The 22,764-nt window shown below is 40.7% G+C and overlaps 1 protein-coding gene across 1 annotated transcript in view; it reads right to left on the bottom strand.

The window, feature by feature from the left end:
• EDIL3 (EGF like and discoidin domains 3) overlaps positions 1 to 22,764 on the bottom strand; it is a 235,807-nt gene that overhangs the window by 141,902 nt on the left and 71,141 nt on the right. Inside the window, exon 2 of the mRNA XM_028748436.2 lies at positions 13,584 to 13,712. Coding sequence (XP_028604269.1) covers positions 13,584 to 13,712 — 129 coding nt within the window. The remainder of the gene's footprint in view (positions 1 to 13,583; positions 13,713 to 22,764) is intronic.

Here is a 22,764-nt window from a genome sequence, read left to right as displayed (position 1 = left end):
ACTGAAAAATGACATCTTCATCATATGTGCAATGCAAAAAAAGTAGTTTGCACCCATCCCTGTATGCGCATGTATTGATTCACATAACAATCAGAATCTATACGTGTATTTATAGCCTACATTAAAAGATATGTAACATGAGTTGCCAAAGTGGAGTGCAGTATCTGATTTTCAAGACGAAACAAAAACAAAACGTCCAATTGTGTCCTTTTTTCCTGTGCGTGTGCCTTCAACCCAGGAGGCACACTCCATTGTCTCTCATACATTTCAAGATGGAACTCTTGCATCATAGTTTGGAATCCTGCATCCTACGAAATCAGGTGATAGCAGAAGCCCAGTGCTGTGCTACTGTCTTATGCTGTGTTCACGATTTATACCTATTACCATTAGGGGTGCAGGTTAAGTAACCTTAAACTCTAGATCAGTGGTTCCCAATTAGCTAAGTACGGCAGATCCCCTGTTTTTCAAAAGCCAAGCCAACAGTTTTTGTTATGTGAATGCTGCCACGGACCCCCAGGTGGGTTATGCGGACCCCTTGGGGTCCACAGACCCCCAATTGGGATCCACTGCTCTAGATAATATGGTTCAATGGGGTAAGGATAAATGGTAATGTGTGCAACTTCAATTCGAAATGTGGTAAACAGGCACTAGGTGGGGGGCTTTTCATTCTGCTGAGTGAGACCCTGGACTCCTGCGCTGACTGTATCCCTGATTGCCACCTGCCCAAAGTCTACCCTCCCTAAAGTACTTGTGTGTTCTTTTGCTAGCACACCTGGGCAGACACTTCCTAAAATTGAACTGCTGGCTAAATGGCTCCTATGACAAAGGGAATTGCTATTTTAGGGCATAATGGAAATAATTGCTTTGATTAAGAAAAAGTATTCATTGTCCATTTTGCTGCTAACTGCCTACAAAATGTGGAAGTGACTGACAGGACTGATTATCATCTCATAGTGATCTGTAATAAATCAATGCCTGCGCATATCTAGATCATTTTGTCCTGATGAGATCTGTGTTAAACCACAATGACATATTTTACCTGGCTTGTGTTTTTTTGTTTTTTTAAATAAAGTCTGGCAAGTTGAAAAGTCCAGCAAGGTCACAGCATGCTAAGTATATACAACAGGTAACTGCAGCTGCTCTTCATGTTACAGTATTTGAACTAACGATTTTAACTCCTCTATAAGTGGGTCAAATATTTCCCCACACTAAGCAATCATACAAATTGTATTAACATTTAGCCATGACAACTGGAGGCCATATGCTCAAAGAGACTTAATGAAAGTCTAACCTACTTTTCAAAATTTACTAGCACTGTGTGTTAATCTCCAGCCTTCCACACCATGTGAGGTCTTGCAGATCTGTAATAAGTCACAAGTCTTCAGTCTGTGGGGTCAGAATGTGTGAGGCAGAGAGAGAAAAAGGGTCAGCCAGGCCACAGTTGGGTTCCCTGTGTGGCAAAGCAGCTCAGCTTAATGAGGACTTCTATTTCTGGACACTCAACTAAATATTTTAAAATAGATCCCAGGGAGGCCAATCAGTGGGATTTTCTGGGTGAAATAATGTATTTGCTCCTGATGGAAACAAGTCTCCAAAGATCAAAATCTTGTGGGTCAGTTTCAAACTCCCAAAATTGATTTATGGCAAGAAATTTTAAAAAAATGCCTGCAACACAATCATTTTGTAACTGCTCATATATGTAGCTGAAGGATTTTGGCCACGCTCCTTAGCTTTTAACCATATACAGTGGTACCTCGGATTACATACGCTTCAGGTTACAGACACTTCAGGTTATAGACTCTGCTAACCCAGAAATAGTACCTCGGATTAAGAACTTTGCTTCAGGATGAGAACAGAAATCGTGTGGCAGCGGTGTGGCAGCAGTGGGAGGCCCCATTAGCTAAAATGGTGCTTCAGGTTAAGAACAGTTTCAGGTTAAGAACAGACCTCCAGAACAAATTAAGTATGTAACCAGAGGTACAACTGTATATTAGAAAACACATCTTTAGGGCTCTACTAATGGCTCTTCTAATCAGAGAAAGTAAATAAGCAACAGTTGTGAACATCATTCTTAATATGACCCTAGAAACAAAGCTATATAGAGCTGGCAAAGTAAAAGGAAGAGGCCCTTAGAAGAAAGGAATTTAACAAATGATTGGCAAATTTGATACAAAATCAAGGGGTTACTAAGCTTGATCTATTTACATGTCAAAGCTCTTGTGAAATACTTATGAAATAGGAATGTGCTGTATCTTCCTTAAAATTTCAGCAAATCCACCCTCAATTTTTTTGGATGTTTTGAACAAGCAGCAATCTCCAAAACAGTACCCAAAATTCACAGGCAATAACTGTCGGCAAACTGGACATAAGGAAACCTTTTAGACATTCAGGTAACCTTTCCAAACTTTTCTCTAGCCTCTGCTTTCTCTCTCTCTCAAGAGCCTTCAAATTTGCGCTACAACTTCATTTTACGGAAAATATAGTAACACAATTGCCTTCTGTATGTCTCTCTGTCTCTATTAAAAAAAGCATCCTAGATCTGTTTCATCACAATATTCTCCCATACAAATTTGGCATATTAACTCTTCCATTTCTTTCCTATGATGCTTTGTCACTCAAGAATCAGAACAATCCAACACCTTTTGGAGGAGGAGGAAGAGGCACTCACCTCTGGCTATATCATGCATGTGGACCAAAGGTATTTAGCACTCTCTGAGAACATGTCCCTGGAAGGTACCCCACTATGGGGACTACAGATTAGGTGGACCCAATGCACTCTGACTTGTCAAATAAGTCCCCACTCCAGAGCCCCAATCTCTGGAACACTAAGCACAGATGCAGTGATGTCTTCAGCAGCTGTCCAGAAAAGAAGGTGGCATGGACAGTTGACAGTGCAAGGCCTCTATTCTTTTAGCCCTTCTCAAGAAGGAAAAATAAGAACCAACTAGTGAGGCTCCGTGGCATACCAAGGCTAGCTGTATTCATGTTTAACAATTAGTGGCGCCACCTGTTATCTGTGTGACTTCTTAGCTGGACAGCTCCCTTGCAACTATAGTAGCCCTGCCACTTACATTTTGCTCCATGCTTTCCAGGCACAGGTCCATGCTTAAAAGTTCTGTTTCTGAGCATCTTATCCCACCCCTGCTGAAAACCTGCTGTTTAGCACTCAATCAGAGCAGAAATCAGTTCGGGGTTTCAGTGGATTGCCATTTTCTCCCACTGAGGTTTAAAGACCAATGGATCCTTGGACCATGGATCAAGAATTATTATTATTCAATAATAAGAAATTATATAATAATAATAATAATAATAATAATAATAATAATAATAATTAGAAGCCTAACCTTTCCAGTATTTTCCTCTCTCTTTCCTGGGTAACAACAGGAAGAAGTGATGGAAAAGCCCACCTGTGCCACAAGGGCCTTCAGCTTCCTGCCCAGAGTCTCATACTTCCCTGCTATACGTCAAAGGCTGGGTCTGGCAGTATTGTTTGAACCCACATGAATCAGAAGGGATGGGTTGTGGTTAGTGGGCTTTATAAGACTTGGCAACTTCTCTATCACGTTGTGAATCTTTGCACTTGGAAGACAGCATACCTCCCAGGACATCCTTGGAAGACAGCACACCTTCCAGGACATCCTGTTTCCTCCACATACTGTTGCCTCTGTCCCCCTCAGTAGGGAGTCACCTAACACCACCAGACCCCTCTTCCTCCTCTGGGCAGTGGCAGGAATCATATTGTGCATTGTAGCTTCCATAGCCACCTTGGTGTATTCTGAGGTGTCCAAGGTGAGGGCATGGAATCAACTTTGCAGCTCCAGTGACACAGCACAGCTCCCGACAAGTCCTGCTTCTGTGTGTGATGTTCATCCAGGGTTTCATCTCCTGCAATGAGTGATCTCCCCCCCCCTCCCTAGGGGCACCCGCTACTGACCTAAATCAGTGTGTCATTGAGTGAGTTCAGTAACAACAGCTGCAGATGTTTCTTCTTCCGTGCCAGGAAAAGCAAGAGCTAAAATTAAATGCCTTGTTTTTGAAGGCATTAGGGCTCTCATGTTAAATTATAGTCCATTTAGCCATATTTTTGAATAAATCAAGTGGCACTGACAATGCAATTTCTTTATCTGCAGAACCAATCTTGCTCTGCCAAATGTTTTCCTAATTAGAGTGCCTGTGTTGAACAGATGATAAAAATGTCAAATGCTCTAAAATAAAGAAATAGAAGCATGAGCAATGTCTCATCAAAGTACTTCCCCTCTTCTACAAAAGTACATCTGCACTGGCGCTTTTTTATATAAATAAATAAAAACCAATCTGCTGGTGCACAGAGCTTCAACAGCACAATTCTGCTTTAACAAATGTTGATGATTGTTAGATTTGCTTCTCAGGATCAAAACTGCATGGGGAATAATTGACATTTCCTGTATTGCTTGCATTTCCTCTGCCTACTGAGATATTGCTCAATGACTTTATTTGGCTTGCAGGTTATGTTACTGAGCCCAATCCAGCAAGGACTGCATAAATATGGACTGCTTATTTTACCCATGGCAGGAGACAATATAGGAAGTAGGAGCGATCCTGTTGTCAGGAAGGTTGCTGTGCCGCACCACACACAAGACTATTGCTTAAGATGTGAGAAACTCAGGTTCAAATCCCCAATCTGCTCAGAATTAGCTGGGTGGTTTTGAGCAACGCACTTTTCCTCAGCCAAACTTACCTGACAGTAGATTTCACCAAACTGCTCCCTTGCAGATGTTTTGGACTACAACTTTCATCAGCTGGCCGGGGCTGATGGGAGTTGTAGTCCAAGGCATTTGGAAATGACTAGAGGCCAAGAAATCCCTGCTGAATCACAAGAAGGGGCACATTTTGCAAAAATATACTCTTCCACTCAAGGAATGACTGCACCTCCCATTTTCAGACTCCTTTTCTACACACTGTAGTGAAACTGCTCAGAACACAGCTGTGTTGGCGGGGGTGGGATGCGTGGACTGGAAATGTCTCTCTGATGCAAGGAAGCATCCCAATGGGGCTCTCGGCAGCTAGTATGTGTTCCTCACCAAGTAGGGGGGAAATAGCTGAAAAAGATGCCAAGATCATGCAGCGGAAAGTTGATAGTGGGAAGAGTTGCAATTTTCTCACAACCTGGAAATAGCCAGTGTCTTAATTTTTTATTTGGACTTGTTATTGAAATTTTATAGCTATGCCCCAGCATGGTTTCATGTTGAAGGTGCAGGAGATACACTGTATAAACACAAACATATATACCTGAGCAGCAAAAACTGAACTTCACAGCGTGGTGGCTAGAGTGGCCTCTAATACTTTGTAAAACAAAAACAAAAAAGAGCACAAATTTGCATAAAATGTGCATAAGCAAATTTATATGTAAAGATGCAAATGTAGAAATAATTGTCATTATTTAAACAGAAGTGGGGGAAGTCTGTGAGGAGGTGGCCTGTGTGTCTGCTGAGTAGGTGCTAATAGGGAAACTTGAGGCATTCAGTCTATTTGAATTCCAGTGTGAACTAGCCTGATCAGAACTTATTTTATGTTATATGGCATCTATTTGTAGAATTCATTAACAGCCAGCAAAGTATATGCCCACCTACAATTCACACATCTTAATGTAGCTGAAAACAAGTAAAGTGAAAGGTCATTTTATATATTATTTAACTTAGTTTTAGACCTGTGTTCCTTTACGCTCTGTCCCTTACAGTCACTTTTTACTGTTTGTCCTTGTTTTTATTTTTTTAAGTTATGTATGGTGTAAATTACCTTTTAATTACTAGGTTTTATCTCTTACCTGTTTTATAGAATCATAGAGTTGGAAGAGACCACAAGGGCCATCGAGTCCAACCCCCTGCCAAGCAGGAAACACCAAGTCTTATATATTTAAGTCTTATATATTCTGTTTATCCGTATGTTTTATCTTACACTGGTCTGTGACTGAAATAAAGTTTAACAAAAATATTTTTTTGGGGGAAAGAACAGAATTGTCTTTTGAGTTTTAACTAATTAATGATTCCAAGGTAGACTCACCATCAGTTTATACAGTATAAAAACCCATTTCACAGTTACTAAAATATAAATATCTAAATAGCTAAAATATGCAATAATAAAATAATTCAATTAAAATGTTTAAATACAGGCAACCAAGGTTAAAATACATGATAAAACAACCTCATTAATAAAACAAAACCCAATAAGCAAAACAGTAGACTCCAATCAAGAGCTCAAGGTAATTACTGTGCAAATATGAAAGTAATAGTGATCTACTTTACCGGGCAGTTGAAAGTTTTGATGATATGATATATGCTACGCAATCTGAACACTTGTCATGCTCCCCATATATCATCATTTGGAAGAATGGTGGAATACAAAAGTGACCAACAAATTAGAGCCTGTGGCTGGGGAAAACCAATCATCTTGGATGCTTATAGTCCCAAACCAGAAGGGTTCCCCCCCCCCCACTATAGTTTGTATTTTTTGCAATTTCATGCACGCTGCTTAGAAATGTTACTATTAGTGGTGGTATGTAAGCACCTTAAATAAAAAGTTGTATTCAATGCAGCACTAAACAGGACTGTTATATCAGTGAAAACATTTCTGCTTGCCAGACGGAACAATTTCCACTTGCCTCTACCCTGCCCCAACAGTGTTCTGGGGATTCTCCCAAGACTCTGAAGCAGGTTTGGAGAGGGCCTAGGGGCACCAATGGGGAGAGGAGATGGGGGGAAGTCACACTGAGGTAGCAGGAATCCTTGTGCTGGTTTCCAATAGCACAACAAATTAGTTAAATATGGTTCTGTGTAAGCACATCAACACCTCACCAACTACTACTTCGCTACCTGTTCACAGGTGAAGTCATAGTCATTTGTGGTCTGTTATCCTCCCAAAGCTTATCCATTTCAAGTTCCTTTTAGGAAGAGTTACAAGCAACTTGCTGTACTCTCAGCAAGTGATTTTGAAGTCTGTGAGAGAAAAGTCTTACCAGACACTTTTATTATGGTTATATATTATATTGAACTGAGATGCAGCATAACAGTTCATATTACACCTCTGTTCAAGGATCTGCACTGGCTCTTGATTTGTTACAGGGACAAGCTGAAGATGTTGCTACTCGTATATAAAGTTCTTACCCGCTTGGGACCAGTTAACTTGAAGGATCATCTTACGTCATACTTGCCCGCTTGACCGCTTTGGTCTGCAGAACTTGCACTTTTACAAGTGCCATAGAATCACAGAATTATAGAATCATAGAAATGTAGCGCTGGAAGGGACTCCAAGCGTCATGTAGTCTAATCCCCTGCAATGCAAAAATCTCAACTAAAGCATCCATGGCAGATGGCCATTCAACCTCTGCTTACAAACCTCTAAGGAAGGAGAGTCCACAACCTCCAAAAGAGAGACCATTCCACTGTCAAACAGCTCTTACTGTCAGAAAGTTATTCCTGATGTTTAGTCGGCATCTCGCTTCTTGAAGCTCACGGGGTAAAATGGCCCCAAACTCCAGAGGAGTTTATAAAGGTTTCTACATATTCCTCATCCCATGGTGACCCATAGGAGTTTTCTACCATAGGCCCACATAGAGATCATGACATCAACAGAATGCTGCCCCCATTTGCCCCTCATTGACCCACACACCACTGGGCAATGGGGTTCCAGGGCCTAATTTGGCTCAGAACAAGGCTTAAACAGAAAATTGTGCAGCTTGAAATAGCTCCACTGTCTAATCCAGGTTATGCTCTTCAGAGAAATTACATAGTAATTTTGTTTGTTTGTTTTCTGTCTTTAAATCTCTGCCCCATAACAAAAGTTCTCTGAGACAAACAAACCCACAAACCACAAAAACACATTAAACTGCAAGGCAGAACAATAAAAGTCTATAACAAATTAATTATAAAACTGAAACACAATTAAAACACAAATTAAAACTCGATTAAGGGCCCAGCCTACCAAACATAAAACATTATTTATGGGTGAGGTTTTGGGACCGTGGCTTTTATGTTTTTACTATGATGGTTGGTTTGTGCCTAGAGATGGGGGTGGTGGAGATTAGATTCATTTCACATTTATGAACCTGCCTAATTCAGACTTTCCTTAACAGAGACATCCTTTGGAATTTACACTTTTTCAGCTTTTTGTAATATAATTTGCCAGTGCAATGTGGAAATAAATAAATAAATAAATAAATCTTATACCCCACCTATTTGACTAGGTTGCCCCAGCCACTCTGGGTGGCTTCCAACAAAAAATAGGAACAGCAAGAACAAACACAAAAGTTTCCCAAAACACAGCTGACTTCAGATGTCTACGAAAATTGGATTTCCGGGTTAGCGCCATCGCCGAATAGCGATTCCCTCCGAGCTCCGGAGGGAATCTGCTCAGCAGGGGTTGGGTCCTGCCGCGCCGGCGACGCGGGGACCCTCAAAAACCACGAGTGCGAAAGCCCGTGGACTTGGTAACTCGGCGGGCACCGTTTGCGCCCCCCCGGCCCGCGAAGGAGCCTTTTTAAAGGCTACGGAACGGGGGACGGGGAGCGGCGCGGTGCTGTGAGTCCTCTGCTTCCCCTGCCAAGCGAAGCCGCATGCCATTTGACGGAGAGCGCTGACTTCTTCTTCTGAACATTTGGACTAAAAACAACAACCCGTGAGTAATACGGAAATTGGACTTAAAAAGGAAATTTTTCGGGGTTTTTTTGGATTTGGCACAACCGGGGAAGACACAAAGAGGAAGTCCGTCTCCCTGTATTGTAAACAATTTAAAGCAAGGACTAGATAACTAAGGTTGAGAGAACATTCTTTTCTTGATTGGATAAGAGTTATTAATTTCATGATTGGAAACTACAAGTAATTTTGCTGGAGGATAAGAGTTGATTTTGAGAGTTAAAGTGTAACCCCCCCGGGAACCGGGAGCGATCCGCGAGAGAGCCCGGTGAAGAGATACAGAGATTTTGACAGCTGTCAAAGTAGCTGTCAAAGTTGGAGAATAAAAAGAGAACTTTGTTTCTGTGACTTTGCTGGATAGATTCGTTACAATTTGGATACAAATTGTTGGAAATAAGGAAGATTAAGATATTTTGACTTTTGGGCTGGAACTGGAAGGATACTAAGTAACCATAATCCCTCTAGAGGGGGTTTTGGGATATTATAAGAATGGCTGTAAGTGGAAAAATACTCACTGAGTTGAACAGGACTTTTTATCTCCTGGGAAAGCTTCAACAGCAGAGCAATATTTTGACTACAGGGGTTTCTATACTGAAGGAGACAATAAACAAAGGAAAGGACTTGACTCAAGTCTTCGTTTCTGAACCAAAGGCCCCTGTAGTGGATGAGAAATGTGATGAAGGGGAACAAGAGATATATGAGGATTTGGAAGATGAAGGAGGAGTTACATTGCCGCAGAAGATCAAGGAAGGCCAAAGGCCTGTTAGGAAAGACAGGAAGGAAAACAAGGATCGGATCAGGAAAATTTGGTTTGACTTGGATAATGATGGGACATTCAGACTTAAAAGGATTAAGAAACAAGATTTGAGTTCCACTTTTAAATATAGAGGTCTGGATGGAAGAAAAATGGACATTTTCGAGATAGAGCTGCTCCGAGATCTGGTGTTGGATATAAAGGACTACCAAAAAAACCGGCAAAGAGGAACTGAGAGAGATTTAAGGACCTCGGATGTGAGGTCTCCAGGCTGATAGCAGATAGACTGATGGACATTGGGGATCGAAACCGGGAAAGGGGGGGCTGGAGTTTGGGAATCCAAAGGGCATACAATTATATTTTGAACTTTTCTTCTTTCTTTATTTTGTTTTGTTATGAGTATAAAAAAGGGGAATTCGTGGAAGTGGGGTCGACCTTGGAAAAAGATTTTAAAGACTGTGGACTATAAAGAGAAAGTGGTTAGATAAAATGAACTAAATTGAATAATGGGCTAAATACAATAAGACCAAAATTTGGGATAAGAACTTGTTGAACTAAACAAATGGAAATGGAATACAAGAAGGGGAGGGGTGGGGAAGTCTTGGAAAGATGTTATTGAAAGTAAGGTTTAAATGTAAATCTTTTCTTTTTTCTTTTTTGGATTTTCTGGAAATTTTAATAAATATGATATTAAGCAGATGTCTACGAAAATTGAATAGTTGTTTTAACACTTTGACATGTTATGTACTAAGATTAAGTTGCACTTCTCACTCAGGGCCACCAGTATGTAAATGAAGGATTGAAAACTGTCATTCCTGATTGGTTAGCTAGTTGTGAGTTGTTACTGTTTCAAGTTACTTAGTATTATATAAAGCAGCCAGCTAGGCTGCAGTCAGTCTGATTCCAGGAGCAGTTCTAACTGCCGCAATAAAGAGCTGTGATCCAAAAGAGCTGTGTCCTTCGTCCATCTTTTCCACTATTCAACATGACATATGTTGGGTGGGGATTCCACAGGGCATTTTTATGCACATTTAACTCTAGTAAATGCATTTGGGGCTGCAGTGTGCTCTGTGTGGGGCTACGACTGAAGTAGACTTGGAAACTACAATTGATCCAGAATGTAACTGATAGACTGCAGACTGGAAGCAGCCACCAGGAGCACATAACACTAGTCCTAAAATATCTACATTGGCTTCCAGTACATTTCTGAGCACAGTTCAAAGTGTTGGTGTTAACCTTTAAAGCCCTTTTAGGCTTCAGCCCTGTAAACCTGAGAGTGGCTCTACCCTGATTGTTCAGCCCAGACACTGTCTGGAAAATGAGAGGTAGAATTAGGCTGGTGGTTGGATTGAGGCCCATCCAATTGGTGTGTGTGTGTGTGAAGTTTGACTGGAACACTGAAGGGCCCCCAATTTAATTCCAGTGCAAACGTTTTTCCTGCCCATCCCTAATTTTAAATGATTTATTGGCCATGTGCTTTTTTTGTACTGGATTATACTACTGATTATATTTTACTGCTACCCATCTGGACATTTTATGATGCAGAGACAGCATAGGAATGTTTTTTAACAATTAAATGAAAGACCACTCATTGAGCCAAATCTGGTTCCAAGGTTTGCTGCTGCCAATTCAGTTGCAAAAGAATGGGGCTGAAGAATCTTTATTTGCATCCGCAACTAGCCATAGCAATAAAATAAAATGTACTGAAGATAGAGATAAAAACTTAACTATACAAAATACATTTTGGAGGTTTGCATCACTAATCAAATAATAGATCATATTCTAATTGCCCCTGCTAAAAACCTTACAGTTTTTGCTGACATCTTATCAAAATAATAGGGTTCTTTAGTAGGGCATCTAGAATGATGATGCAGTTTTATTAACTGATATTTAACTGAATGTTTTATTGGTGGCCTATGTTTTTACTGATTTACTCACTGTATTTTTGGTTTTAAATGTATCTTGCTGTATTTTGTGTAAACTGCTTAGAGATTTTGCATATTAAATAATATATAAATATTATGGGTTGGAGTGAAGATGGAAAGGTTGCAGTTCAGGGCTGGGCCTCCTACTTCACAAGCTGACCCTCCAACTAAACTAGTTGTGATCATAAAAGATTACAGGTCAGAAAATGCTGCAAGGGATTTTAGAAACAAGAACCTGACTGAAATAGAAGGGCCAGGAAAGGGTGAAGGACAAGGTCACTACTAGGCCAGAGAATAAAAGGTGAGGTTTTTAAGTGAAAGGAAGCTGTAAATGAGGCAAGCAGCAGAAGGCTCCGAAACTGTACTGTTTACTCACTGACTCTTGCTGAAGAATGAAAGGATGCCAACAATCATCCTGACAGCTGACACTGGCAAGTTGGCAGGCGCTACTGAAATGTGCTCATTTTGCTTTTATATTAGATCATAATCACTTTCATTGGCAAAATAAGCTCCTGTCATCGGCTCATTGTAGTGGGCTGCTACCTTGCATCTTGTATGTAAACCGTGAGGTTTCTGAGAGGCCTATCTTTGTTTATTTAAAGTTGGATGGGTTTTTCAGTAGCAAGTTCAACAGAACTCCCTCCTTCCTGCCCCTTCACCCATCCCAACAGAAGATAATCTACCGGACTGCGGTAGCCATTCAAGTCACACATGCATTGAAAGAGGAAGGGGAGGAACTTAGAACAGGAACAGTAAGGAGAGGTGAAGGTAAAGAAACTTGAATATCCATTTATGTAAGGACATGTTTACACATAGGCTTGAGTCAAGTTCTTTACAAAGGCGATTCTCTATTTGTGCTATCCAGGAATTAGGGAAAATAAGTCACATATCATATAGTATAATTTTATAAGAGGTAGTCAATGTGGTATCCTCCAAATGTTGATGGCCTCCAACCCACATTAGCCACAGTCAGCAAGGCAATGGTCAGGTGTGATAGGAGTAATAGTCAAAAATAATGTGGAGGGCACTATTCTGGCTACCCCTGTCATGCTGCATATTACACATATGCCTTCTATGAGAAACACATTCTCTATGCACTGATTCTGCTACCATGGGGGCATAATGCAATGGGAATTTCTCTGTGGGTTTCCTCTAGCCTGTTGAACTTTCATTACTACAGATGATTCATGAAAGGGAAGGCAAGAGGTTTGACTTATGAATCCCAGGCTGACTTTGCAAGTCTTTCCCCCCTATTAACTGAGAGACTTTACCTTAAAAGCACTGAAATATTATGAACAGCATGGAACTGTCTTTGCCAAGTTTAACCAAACTTCAAAGCTTTCATTTCCCTTGGCCTCTATTTCTCTCTTACTCTGACTGGGCTGCAATGCTTCATTTGCCTCACAAACCAACTGCATTAGTTTTGTTATTCCATAAAAGCTTCTTTCCGCTCACTGGACATAGATAGGAAGTGGCTTTAAAATAATTCCAGTAATGTGATGCCGCCTGCGGCCTCCTGATAACTCCTATATGCAGTCCACAAAATCATCTGACATCTTTGAAATGCTAATACTCTACCTGTACTTTGTTTAACCCATTCTTATTTCTGAGCTGTTATCTCTGCTATCAAACCGTTCATTTGGGTCTATTGGTCTGGCATCAACTGTTTCTAAAGGCCTCTTTGCACACTATGACACATACATAGAGTGCTGTAGAAATAGTCTCCACGTGATTGTTTTTCTACGCTGCTGGTATAAATTGTAGCAAACCTTGCCAGCTCTGTTTCCTGCATGATACTGAGATTCTGAATATAAGCAATGGTGATTTCTGGTAGTCATGATCACAGAAATCCAACATGCAACATGTGTGATTTACATGGCCAGCCATGCAATATATTATATCCCTAGGGCAGAGGAGCTATCACACAAAGATTATTTCATTCTTTTTCCAGACGGCTATACTGAGTAATTGTAGATAAGTCATAATACCAAGTGAATGAGGTAATTAGTATCACATCTCCATCCACCAGAATAGATTCTTACAGATGTGTAAGAAGATGAGTCCAGTGTTGAAAGACTAAGAGTCCAGTGTTGAAAGACTAAGACCCAGACATTAGTAGTGAACAAAAGAATGGCCTGAGCACTGCAAAAATGCATGTGACACATTTAAAGATTGAGAAATGAACTGGACACTCCAGAAATTACTGCTTTTGTTTTGTTTTGTTTTGTTTGCACTTACCAACCTCCACAACACTAGAACAGTTGGGATCTGTGAAGCCATCGGGACACTCGCAAGAGTAGAAATTGTCATCCAATCCAGACAAGCAGATGCCTCCATTTTCACAGGGGTTGGAGTCGCATATATCCCCTGTGAATCAAAGAAAGGATTTCTCACAATCTTTTGAATATATCGTTTTCAAAATCATGAAATCATGCTGCTGAAAATATAGCTTATTGATAGTTAAGAACAGATACAGTATTCCCTAGCAACAAATTATCTAATGAACTATTAAGTGTTCTGCAGTAGTCTCTTGATAAGTTTTTGTTAGGACTTTTACAGGAACAACCTTCATAAAAAGGGATGCTCCCTTCAATTATCATGGCATAAAGAGTTGTATTCTTGTGGGAACAATTTTAAAGGAGTGGAAGCAAATGGATGTGTTTTCATCTCTGCAACATTAACCAATAACCAGTTATTGGAAACTAGTTCTAAAACTTAGAATCCTCTCAAGCCTTGTCCGTTCTGGTGACCTCAGATTATGCAGGACATTAGTTCTTATCAGCTCTAGCCAGTGTGGCCAATAACCAGGAGTAACTGCAGTTGTATTGTTTTTCAATAACAAGAGGCAACATGATCCAAGGTATAGATTCCCAAAACAATAGAAATATGGATTCCCAAAGAAAGTTTGTGCAACAACAAAGCATCATAACAGCATTTTATGCAGACCTAAAGCAAAAAAAAAAAAAAAAAAAAAAAAAAGGAGATACCCAGATGCACTGTTCTAAATATGTGTTTGTGGATGGGGTTGAGAGAAGGAAATCCTGATATTATTTCTGTGAGCTTCCTTTCAAATGTGTTTGGGATACTTGTTAGCAAAGAATAGCAATCTCCTTTGGATTTTTATACAAATTAACAACCATCCCCACCCAAGACCTTCCCCAGTACCTATACACCATTAGGATGGATTCCCATGTTCTTTGTGTACTTAAATAGTGTGGTCCCAAATAAAATTCACATGCACCTTGCCAGATATAAAGGAAGTGTGTGTGTGAACATTTCAAGGGCACTTCCCTCAAAGACACACCCAAATATTGCAATGCCCAGTCTTTTTTAATTCATGCTCTTCAGAGTTGTATAATTGTACCTTAGAATTATAGATTGGATCTAGAGGCACCTCCTGACAGAGGAAGCTCCTTTGACTCCAACACCTTTGGGAAGAGTTGTCCCTTTATGCTTTAGCTACAATGTTCATTCATTCATTCATTCATTAAATTTGTATACTGTCCTAAATACATAGATTTCAGGGTCATTGACAACATAAAAATACAAGCTAAAAACACAAAATACACAAGAAAAACAGGGGGGGGGACCCACAAACCAATAATCCCCCTACCTCACTCCTCCCAATAGTTCCTTTATCTAATTTGCATATTTGAATTCATTTTCTGATTGTTGATAAATGAGAAAAACAGGAGCAAATATATAAAAATGCAAGTATAGAAACACGTACAAGTATACTTTTCCCTAGTTTTTAAGTTCTGCATGTTATCATGTATTGGTATTATATTCCACCCTCCTGTAGAAGCCCAGGGCATCTAACAATAATCACACAAATAAAACTATGTAAAATAATAAAGCCAATATGCTATAAAATACAATAAATAATGAAAATATAGTGCAGAAGCAGCAATAAATGGCTCAAAAAACTATATTTCAATGTCTAGCTTTTAACTTAAAGAAAACCAGGGAGGAGAACACAATCAGATCTCTAGTGGGAATGAATTCCATAATTGATTTGCTCAGAAGATTATTATATACAAATATCTAGAAAATTCTGATTTTAGTATGTCAATTGTTGGCCTCCTGACCATTACAATTAATTAATTATTAATTTTATACACCACCCTTCACCTGAACATCACAGGGCAGTTTACAACATAAACTTTACAATTTATGATGAACTTATTTGTTGGGAGGTTGCCAAACTGCTCTGAACCATCCAGCCTAATGGAAGCACACACACCCTTTCACTGAAAGGACTCCAAGTTAAATCTGGCTTCTGATTTTAAATTTCTCGGGTGAAAAGGCTAGAAAGGCAGCTGATGAAATCTTAGAGCAGCCTTTCCTGGTGCTCCCTAGCTATGTTCTGGTTTACAAGCCCCATCACCTTCAGCCAGCACAGCAGATTAATAGCCTGGCAGAACCAGTGGCCTAGCATGCCACCAAGCAGCCCCCTACAATGCTGAATATTCTCCAGTTTGTGTCATATGGAAGTGCTGGAATGGAAAAAAAAAATATGTCTACTCAGTGATCAATACCTCAAAAATTGGAACACTTAGATGATTCCCTTCTCTGTGGAAGTTCTACCCAAACTGAACACTTGCTATAGGGCATAGAAAATGCAGTCACTTTCCTGTTAATTCTTTTACAACTATAGAGCTTTCTTCTTCTGAAAGCCCCCTCCCCAAATCAAGCCAAAGGTTTTAGTGTGTGAAAAATTCTTCTACTTGTAATAAAGCAGAGCCTGATGACTGATATTTTAATAAGTATTTTTATTTTTTTGAGTGGGGGGTGAGAAACACAAATTGATGCACCTGTCATCCTCACTGGCGGGATTTTTAAATAAATTAATTCTGCTTTGCAAAGAAAACTTTGTGTCCTGAATATGACATACAATTTTGGCAGGATCTCGGTAAAAGCATTTCAAATTGGACAGCTGTCATGGAGAGCTTCATATTACCAGGAAAGCATCTATCTGAATAGCATCACTTTGACTTCACGGGAGTTTGATTAAGCACTTTGATGTCAGATGTCACTCTGATTTTAAATTGCATGTCAAGTTGCAAATTTCAAATCTGCTTCTCTATCCTACTTTCATAGTCTTGTTTTATAATATCAAAAATGTTTGAGACTAGCTCATGCATTTTACCAGCTGAATTCCCTTTCTTTGTGCATGCATATGTCTAATTTGCTATTTTAAAAATTCACTTCCTCTTATTAGGAATAGAGTTTCTTACCTACTTAAGTGCTGAGAGGTCCAGAATTATGTAATTTCCTCTGGATGAGAAAGCACCAGAGGCTTATGATGTAATATGTTTTATTTACAAACATACACAAGCAAAGCACAGTAAAAGCAAAATTACTCCCACAGGAAGCAGCAAAATGGTTGATTCCCAAAGCACTAGTGTGGATTCCTACAGCCTCCAAGGCACACTGCTTCCTATCTGGCTATACTTATAGCTATCAACCTCTCTCTTTCTCTGCCCAGATTCAAATCCCCAATTGCTTTATTTTCTCCAAAGATAAAAACTGCAGCTCATTGTCCTAAAATTTCATCCCTGAATTCACTCCCATTGTGGAAATATCAGCTAAACTAGTGCTCTGCCAAAAAAAACACAACCCACCATTTTCCATCAATTAATGAGAAACTGCATCCAAATCCTACCCACAATCTTAAGTACCTTGAGAGGGAGGTAGAAAAATGGATGCCTCTTTCACACTGAAAGAAAACTTAAACTGGAGGGCAGGTTTCAGCATAGCACTAAGACAAACAAACCTGACTATTAGCAAGCAGTCAGCTTAACAAAGGATAGTTACTCAGCAAACAGCAGTAACATCACAGTCAGGAGGCTGGCTCTGTTGCATTATCCCCTGTTTAGGGAAGTTGTTAATGTTTTATTGTGCTTTTAATTCTGTTGGGAGCCACCCAGAGTGGCTGGGGAGGCCCAGCCAGATGGGTGGGGTATAAATCATCATCATCTTCTTCTTCTTCTGTATACAATTACTGACTGACACTTGCATGCATGAAAGGGTTATCCTGAGTCCTGAGCTCAAATTACCAGAGTGGGTGTGGCCTAGCATGCTCTCAGCAGCCTCTGCTACCCACCCTCTCAGTCTTTTTTTTTGCTCTTCGTACTTCCTGGAGCAAGTGAAGGAGGAGCCAGGTGGCTTGGCTCCCAACTCAGCAAATGCTGCAAGTGAACTGAATCTCTCTAAAAGATTTCATAATCTACTTCTTTGCTAACCCAAAGATTGCATGATCCTTTCGTAAATGAGTGATGAATTCCATTTTCCCCCTAAAATTAACAATAAGAAGCAGATTAAGATGAAATTCTAACCCCGTTTACCTGGAGCAAGCATTGTTGAAGTCAATGTGATTTACCTCTGAGTAGCCATAGTTAGGATTGTAGTTTTAGTGCATATGGGCTGCCTTTGGCAACAAACAGCAAAGCAAAGAAGCACCTATATATGCACACACATCAATGACTTTCTAACACCTTAACAGGCCCTCTATTATCCAGAAACAAATACCTTGTGATATTCACTTCCCTGTGTGTTCTTTTTCAAAGTAAATCAAGCAGCTAACAACCCATCAGTTAGCCATCTCCCTGGAGGGTTCCAAACCTCTAGCGAGCTTCTTGATAACAGTGTTATGAAATATCAAAGTGAAATGTCAAAAAAATGACATTAATTACTTATAATCTGCGGACTTAAAAAAGAAAAACCTTCTGTGAACAAATGTGGATTGCATTTGCTTCAAGGAATTCCGTTCCTGAACACTGAGCAATTACACAAAATTTCCATATCTGAGCTTACAGCAGAATTCTCTGACATCTCTACTCCTGCACCAGGGATCCCAGAGTCAGGAGGTTTGCAGCCTATGCTCTCAGAGTACATACCCTCATTACATCCAGCACTGAACCCCTCCACAACAGGGACCTGCATCTCCTGCATCTGGAGGGAATCGTCAGAAAGGAGGAGATATGCTAGGTTCCAAACCTGAGGTCTGCCCATAGAAAGCCTTCTACTTCTCAAGGAAGGTTCAGAGTTTGGGAATACATAGGAGGCATAAAAGTAGGGCCAAGTTGCTCACCATTGTGCCCTTGGAGCTTTTTGACAACATTGGGGAAATATAGTCATGCAAGCTATACCTGCTGTAGTTCTGTCTTTTATACATCTATATTTTACACACACACACGCACACACACACACACACATATTCAAAGCATTTGTTTATTTCTACTCTATTAAAAGTGCAGGAGCCCAGTTTCCCCTTTCACCTGGCCAACCAAGTATAGTATGCTTATTTAGGCTCTCTTCCTGCCACACACTGCATGCATCTTGGTGTACAGTACCCACAAACCTATTAACACAATCTCCAGCATGTCTGCTCAAAAGTAAAGTCCTGCTGAGTTCAATGGTGCTTACTCTCAGGTAAGTGGGTATAGGATTGCAGGCTATATTTGCCCACAGTTATGCAGAGGGCCCAAGTTCCTCCTCTGCCCAGGTTCAAACTGCAGATCAAAAGCCTTTTGCAAGTCTCAGAAACTTCGCCTGTAATTGGGAGGTAAATTATGCAGGAGCATCAATGTTGTTCAGTTCAGGATGACTGCCAGTTCTGCAAAGTGTCCTTTATTTGCCTTGCCTTGCCTTTCCTTTCCTGGATTAGTTCCTAGCCCAATCTTAAACATGCCCTGGACCAAACTGTAGTTCCAAAACCTTGCTGCCAGACCACTGGTGCTAACACATTCAAGCCTGCTGCCAGTAGATTCTCGTCTCCCAATAATTTATACATATGTATGATTACAAACAGATGCAGCCAGTTTTCCCACTCTCCATAACTTATGGGCTCCTGGATTGTAGGAGCCTGATTTCCCTGCTCTAAGGTTTGCATAGGGAATAACTGGAGGACTTTTTAAAAAGTCTATAAAGGCCTTCCTTCCCTATAGTTTCACACTACACTTGGTCCTGTCTTTTTGGCTGTGGGCTACATTTCTCCTTGCTTCACCTCTTGCAGTTTCCTTTCCCTGTGGCTTTTCTAATTCATGGGTCTGTTTCCTCCACCTTTTTGTTTCACCACTGCTGACAGGCTTTTGGATAGACAAGTCCTCTTGAGCCTCAGTCCCTGGCTGCAATACTCCACAGTTCAAGCTTGCCAGCCACTCACTGACTACATGGGTGGGGGCATGAAGCGGGTCTCCACAGTTGGGTCCTCAGAGTGAACTTCAACACCTTTTAGCTGCTGTTCAAACATGACACTAATCCCATGACATTCCATTTCAATTCTCCCCTTCAAGGTTGCTGTGATTTCTTCTGCCAGTCATTGTTGCAATGCTCTGATTTCTTTTTTTCAGGAATGCTGTTCATACACCAGCTCCCATTTCCCTCCAAGGAAAAAATATATCACACTGTCCTCCTTAAGCATTGTGATTTACAGTAGGTGGCAAGAAGACTACAGGGTTTACCGGTAGTTTCCCCTATGTAAGAAGGCACAGGAGACTTATGTCATTTTGTACACGTCTGTTTGATTTACAAATATACAAGCAAAGCTAATAGAAGCCTGCATTAAGCAGCATAACCTCTAATCCTGCTTCAGGTTTCCCAAATCAGCAGCATAAACCTTTGCAGTTCCCCAGCCTAATCTCAGCCCAACTGGACTCACAGTGTATTTGTCTCCAAACTACAACAGCATTCTCTCACTTCCTCGCCCCCCTCCGCCTTTGCAAAGCACTGGTCTCAAACCTGATTCCTGCAGGTAAATTGCCCATTTAGTAAAACATCTCCCCTCATTAGCTTCCATTGAGGAAACATCAACTGATCATCCCTATTAGCAAGCAATCAGCTTAACAATGGATAGCCATCTAGCAACTACATCACCATCAATATAAACACTAACTACTCATGCATATTATTTTACAAGAAAATAAATGTTTGTTATATATCACCTATTACACCCACCTATCCTTATGTAATTACACCACTCTGCACTAACAGGTAACCGGTATAATAAATACAATAATTTGCATGCTAACTTGTAGCACATTTTAAAAGCAGAGTTAATGCATATAGTCCAATGCATGTTTGGCACAATATACCAAGCACTGTAATCTCAATTAATTTCAGCAGAGCTTGATTCTAGATGGTAGCAATTGATTACCGTTGCATCCAGTGTTCCTAATCAAGAGATTGCGGTGTGCAGCATGCAATGTGGTGCTGCCATTTTGACAAGAATAACAACCAGCTGAGGAAGAGAAGAAAACAAATGGTGGTGCTGTCACACAGAAGACACAGAAGGCCACAATGCTCCCCCACCAGAATCCCTTACCATAGAGTTAGGTTCGTTGACCACAGGAAAGAGTAGTCAGGAGAGAGGGGCAGAGCAGAAGTTGTACAGAGGATGTAGTCATTTCTGACTTCTCTCTGCCATCCCTTTTCTCTGTGTGTCTCTTGCAGCCATCCTCTTCTCATTCCCCACTCCTGCCGTGCATGTGCTGTCCCTCAAAACATAAGAAGGCTGCTTTCTTGCTGAGTTTGTGCTTTGAAGTTGAGAGTGAGTGGGTTAGAAATCAGAGTTCACAGAGTTCATGCTAAGATGGGCATGAGCCCCCTATCCCACTTCATTCAGCACCAGGTTTCGTCCAGTTTTCTTGCTTCCTTCACCTTCTCCCCAACCTTCCTTTTTCTCCCCAGAACTCCTGTCCAGTTTTTGCTCTTGGAGTTTCTTCAGAAACATGCTCTGTCCCTCTGGGCCACCTTCCAGGAAGTGCAGCCAGCTCAGAGGCTGTAAGCAGTGGCACAGAGCTTTTCTCCTCCACCCAGGGGGAGAAAACCCTGCCTGCCAGTGTGCAGCCAGCTGAGATCAAAGAGCCTTGCACTGCTTCAAGTAGTGCCTTAGGCTTTCCTCCCACTTTTTAAAAAGAAAAAAAATAATAATTTCACTACAGCCAGATGACACTGAAGTCCAGAGAGCCCAAAGCAGGCTGGGTTACACCAGGCACCTGATGACATTTGGCAATGGACCAAAGATTCCCCATGTCAGCTTTACAAAGTTGCAAAGTTTCATCAATTACATTTTTCTAAAACTTGTAAGTACTGTAGTGTAGCAGGAGGTGCCGTCTCAAAGAGAGCACTCCTCTCTCTGACACATGCCTCTATAATCCTAAAAAAGTATGCCTTCTTTCTACAGTGATATTTATACTCAGGTTGCTACTCAAAGCAAGTAACCAATCATCCGATGAATCAGCAAATATTGCATTCAGTTGGGTAACAGCTCTTACACCTTTAACATGAGTCTGATTGTATCCAGAAACACGACATGTTGGCCAAAATATTTTTGTTTGCATGGTACATTCAGACCTTGGATTTCTATGTGTAAAATTATATACATATCATTTGTATCTAATGTTTCTAAGGAGTGCCATGAGATGCATGTTCATCTAGCTTAATGAGTGCCTCCTATAATGTAGAGCTTTTTAAAATAATAAATAAATTATTAATCAAGTCTGCCTGGCTCTGCAGAGGAGTGTTACGAAGCGCTGTGGGTGGAGGGCAAACAGACTGCAGACATCCAAGCACCACCAGCCTCCTACAGCACAAAGATTCAGAAAGCCACGTCTGCTGTTTTAATTTTAGAGCCATGATTTCAGCGCTAAGATTGCCTGCATTGAATCTGTCTCCTTTCCAAATGAACAGGAAGAAGGGAGGGAACTCTGCCAGGTGTTAGGGAAGTAGGTCATTTTGAAAATTGGCACATGTGCGCCTGCTTCGTGTTTGTTCTGTATCCTATCCTGCCAATTAAGCATCTGAGGGAGCTGCATGTTGGTTCAAGCAGAGAACCAATGACCTGCCTTTCCATATCTGAAAGCATCTGCTTTTCTGCTCTTCCCTGGCACTCTTTGCGTACGTTTCATGCTGTTCACATGTGTTCTTTGGGGAGAAAAGGTGGCTAGAGGTCAACCTTAGAGAGATCAATTTGATATGTCTTTAGGGAGGGGGGGGGGAAAGATGTTGTGGACCCAATTATTACCAACGTAAGTGGAAGATGCTCAGGGAATTCTGTTCCCAGCAATGTTAATAATTAATTTGGCAAAAGAAAATGCTGCTTGTGCAAACCCATATGGAAAATCTGATTAAAATTAAATAGGAATCTTGGGCATAAGATAATGTTCCTGAGTTCATGTTGTTCAATTACACAGTCAATCTGTGTCAGGAGCCAAGCAGTCTTGGTGGGTTTGAGGATGAATGAGCACCAGATTTCTGTTTCTGGAAACCTTGTCTCATTTTATGCTGGGATTACATTACACACAGCTATTTGAATTATTTCTGGCTAGGATGTTTGAGAGTGTCAGAAACTGGCACAAAGAGTTTTAGCGAGCTGCCTAACTTACTGTCTATAATTTGATCAATGGACTACGTGGTA

Source organism: Podarcis muralis, chromosome 11, assembly GCF_964188315.1.
Source record: "Podarcis muralis chromosome 11, rPodMur119.hap1.1, whole genome shotgun sequence".
Lineage (NCBI taxonomy): Eukaryota > Metazoa > Chordata > Lepidosauria > Squamata > Lacertidae > Podarcis > Podarcis muralis.
Note: the sequence above shows the minus strand (reverse complement) of the source record. Positions and strands in the feature narration are given on the sequence as shown.